This window comes from Trachymyrmex cornetzi, unplaced genomic scaffold, assembly GCF_001594075.2.
Source record: "Trachymyrmex cornetzi isolate Tcor2-1 unplaced genomic scaffold, Tcor1.1 scaffold1465, whole genome shotgun sequence".
NCBI classification, from domain to species: domain Eukaryota; kingdom Metazoa; phylum Arthropoda; class Insecta; order Hymenoptera; family Formicidae; genus Trachymyrmex; species Trachymyrmex cornetzi.
The window spans coordinates 29,323-33,241 of NW_017296054.1; the positions used below are offsets into that span (position 1 = coordinate 29,323).

General features: G+C 42.3%; 1 protein-coding gene across 1 annotated transcript; it reads right to left on the reverse strand.

The window, feature by feature from the left end:
- Window positions 1-470: 470 nt before the first annotated feature.
- LOC108757561 (uncharacterized) lies at window positions 471-3,566 on the reverse strand. Its single transcript, XM_018502022.1, has 3 exons — window positions 3,312-3,566; window positions 2,577-3,175; window positions 471-2,535 (listed from the first exon to the last, which is right to left on the reverse strand). Exons 1-3 carry the CDS (start codon window positions 3,564-3,566, stop codon window positions 471-473), a joined length of 2,919 nt encoding a protein of 972 aa, XP_018357524.1.
- Between the last annotated feature and the right edge of the window lie 353 nt (window positions 3,567-3,919).

Consider the following 3,919-nt stretch of genomic DNA (forward strand, 5'->3'; position numbering starts at 1 on the left):
AATTGTTTAAAAATACTTATTAAGCGGAACTCTTGTTATAAATTATATAGAACTCTTTGTCTCGTCAAAAAGAAACGGGAACTCTATTCAGAACTCCTGAGTACTATAGTTGGGGTGCTAACTTCACATACCCGAATGAAACGTAGAATGTATCCACGCACTCTTATTAATTTGTTGAATGTAGAATATTTGTCAAATAACTCCGAATCCTGCTGGACAGCTATGGCAGTCATAATTCTTCTTTGTTCAGGTATCTCTGAAGTAACCAAAGCATTTTCGACACTCCATGTGTTTGCATCTTGCGAGAGCCACGTGGGGCCGCACCACCACAGATTGGAATTGATTAGTGATGAAGGTGATGTACCTCTAGAGAGGATGTCCGCCGGGTTTTGAGCGGATTCCATATGATACCAATCGTTAGGATCAGAAAGCTCTTGAATCAAACTGACACGATTAGCTACAAATGTGTTCTACCTTCTCGGAGATGATTTGATCCAAGAAAGGGTTATGGTAGAATCAGACCAATAATGGACTCGTGTAAACTTAATGTCGGAAATCTCTAACACCTTGTGCATGAGTTGAGCCAATAGTACTGCGGCACATAGCTCTAAGCGCGGTAACGTAAGATTTTTCAACGATGCTACTCTTGATCTCGCGCACAATAATCTTGCTTGATAAGTATCTTCTGTCAGTTTACTACGAACGTACACACAGGCTCCATAAGCCTTCTCACTGGCGTCTGAGAATCCGCACAACTCTAAAACATCGGCATCATGATGGTGAATAACCTTTCGTGGTATCTGGAGGTTGTTAAATTCGTGAAGCTCCGCTTCGTAACGAGACCATTGAGTTTGTATATCAATGGGTACTGTTTCATCCCAATGTGTTTTCAATTGCCATAATTTTTGCATGAGTATCCTTGCCGTAATGGTGATCGGAATTAGAAGACCCAATGGATCAAAAATGCGAGATATGATGGATAGCATAATCCTCTTTGAGATCTTGGATTGCTTGTTCGTGTTTATGCCGAATTGAAATTCATCGTTCTTCGCATTCCATTGTAATCCGAGCGCAGATAAGATCGTATCTTCCTGGACATCCAAAATGAGCTCTGAAGCTGAATCAGGTATGCCTTCTAATACGGTTTCTTCATTGGAAGCCCACTTACGCAAATGAAAGCCCGCCTTGCTTAATATGGCTCTTGTTTCATCGCGAATGATGATGAGATCTGAAACAGTATTTGCACCTGTCAAAAGGTCGTCCACGTAAAAGTCGGACAATATCCTAGCTGATCCTGTTGGCATTTCGTGCTGCTCCAATCTAGCTGTTTCTTGTAACACTCGCACCGCCAAGAATGAAGCTGAAGCCGTACCGTATGTGAGTGTAGCCAGCTCAAACGTTTGTACTTCCTCATGGCTGTTGTTTCGCCAGAGAATCCTCTGAAGTCCTTGTTGACTCTTTTCAATCTGAACTTGCCGATACATCTTCTCCACATCGGCTGTAAGTACGTATTGCCATAAGCGGAATTTAATCAATATGGAAGTCAAATCTGTTTGTAGATTCGAGCCCACCATCAGGATGTCGTTAAGCGATACACCAGTATCCGTTCTAGATGATGCGTCGAATACAACTCGAAACCTTGTGGTGGAACTTGAGTCCTTGTACACGGCATGATGTGGCATGTAATAGACTGGAGCGTCTCCTGAATCTTCAGTGACCACTGGATGCATATGGTTCAGATCCGCATATTCTTGGATGAATTTAGTATATGCCTTCTTCATTTCTGGACAACGATCCAATTTGAGTTCCAATGATTTGAAGCGTTTCAAGGCTACATCATAAGATGATCCTAAAGCTCGTAACTTGTCCGTTTTAATTGGCAGTTGCACCACAAATCTACCTTGTGAATTTCGATGATAAGTTTTCTTGAAGTTTTCTTCGCACTCTCTCTCTTCTTCAGTCAGCATTGGCTTACTTGATATTTGCTCGACTTGCCAAAATCTTTCAACAAGTTGCTCTAATTTAAGTATATCGACGGCCACGTTGCATTGGATGGTTTTCTGTTGCACAGAACCACTGGGATATTTGCCACCAATCACCCATCCGAATAATGTTTTTTGCAGAAGCGGATGATCTAATGATTCCTTTATCTGCCCAACGCATAGAGTATTCCAAAATGTTTCAGCGCCCAACAGTATGTCTATATCAGTGGATTGATGAAACTCCGAGTCTGCCAGAGGCAAGTTCTGCGGAATCCTGAATGCAGCCTTATCAATTGTGACGCCGGGCAAACGCTCAGTTATTCGATTGAGGACTAAACACTCTATGACGATTTTGAATGCGTAATGCCTTGAATTCAATTGTACTTGAGTTGTTTTTTGAATCCTGCTACAGGAGTTGTTGACTCCAACGATTGATATATCGATCGACCTTGTTTGAAGACCCAGACGTCGTACCAGATCCTCCGTGACAAAATTGGATTGCGATCCTGAATCCAGAAGAGCGCGGCATGTTTGCTGCCTCCCTTGACAATCCCTTACATTTATTACGAAAACTTCATGCAATTCCAGCATAACTTGTTTTCCTTAACAACCTTGAGACGATCCTCCGGAGAAAGCTTCAAGAATCGTTCACAGGAATATATCTGATGATCTCCTCGGCAATTCTGACACGACGCAACACCAGAGGATGCGAGAGATGAGACCCTTGCCTGATTGGCCTTGGTTTGTGAAACGGAAGCAGATTGGGCCTTTCGGCTGACAGCTTCGAGGGTGTGACATCTATGCTCCAGAAAGTCAGTTAAATGTTGTATAGTAGGAATATCCTCGTCTGAAATGTTGTCTTCCCATTCTTTATTTGTGACGTGATCCAATTTGCTGGTTATCAAATGGATGATGACGTCATCCCATGAGTCAGTGGGGCGTCCAATGGCCTTTAGCGCTCTCAGATGCTTTAACACTCCATCCACTAAATGGCGAAGATTCGTGAAGTTTTCCTTGGACACTGATTGTAGCTCGAATAGAGCTCTAATATGTCTTTGTATGATTATACGTTTTTTATCATAGCGCCTTTTTAACATCTGCCATGCCTCATTGTAATTCTCCGCCGAGACCTCGAGTGATTGAATGATGTCTGCAGCTTGTCCCTTGAGCGAAGATCTCAGGTAGTGAAATTTCTGAATTGCGGTAATTGAGGTGTCATGATGTATGAGCGACTGAAATGTGTCGTGGAAAGGATACCATCCCTCATAACTTCCTGAGAAGGACGGTAAACCAATTTTGGGAACTTTTAAACTATTTTAAACTATTTGCTGAAGCTGGTGCACGACTAGCTGCGGGATGTGCCTCTATCACTGGAAGATTGGTTGCACTGCGTGAGATGATCAATTCTTGAAATCTGGCAATGATATCATAATACGTCTCCTCATATTCCGAGCGCTCGGGTGAATGCGCTTCAACCATTTCTGCTGAATCTTGAAGCATCTCGATCTCATTCTGCACTTCGTCGAACTGCACCCATGTCGCTTCAATCTTTGATTTGCGTTCTGCTAATTGCGCTGCTGTCATGTCACGGACAGCACCGGAGCAGTGTGGTTAGATCGAGGGACGAAAAGCAGTGTCACGTGGTCTCACGTGTGCGCGCGCAGCTCTCGCCTTCTAGTGAAGTATCTATGCCTCAGAAATGTTGGGGACCATTAAGGACCCTTATAATAACGAAGTGTAGAATAAAATATATATAGGAATGTATTGTAAAATGATATATAGGATAGCTGTGAGGAATTAATGAATTTATGAAAATATTATTTAATAAAATTTATTGATTTATTGCGTCTGCAGCCGACTTACAACATGAACACCAACATTTGTTGTATAGGCAAGGGAAACTGCAGAAAACCTTACCAGTATTCAAAAACAATTAT

Excerpts from the sequence above, each read along its gene's own strand:
- LOC108757561 (XM_018502022.1), bottom strand. The coding sequence starts at position 3,566 with ATGACAGCAGCGCAATTAGCAGAACGCAAATCAAAGATTGAAGCGACA. Across the intron at positions 3,176-3,311 it reads CTAGTCGTGCACCAGCTTCA|AAATTTCACTACCTGAGATC; the intron begins GCAAATAGTTTA and ends ACCGCAATTCAG. Across the intron at positions 2,536-2,576 it reads AAGGTTGTTAAGGAAAACAA|GGATTGTCAAGGGAGGCAGC; the intron begins GTTATGCTGGAA and ends AATAAATGTAAG.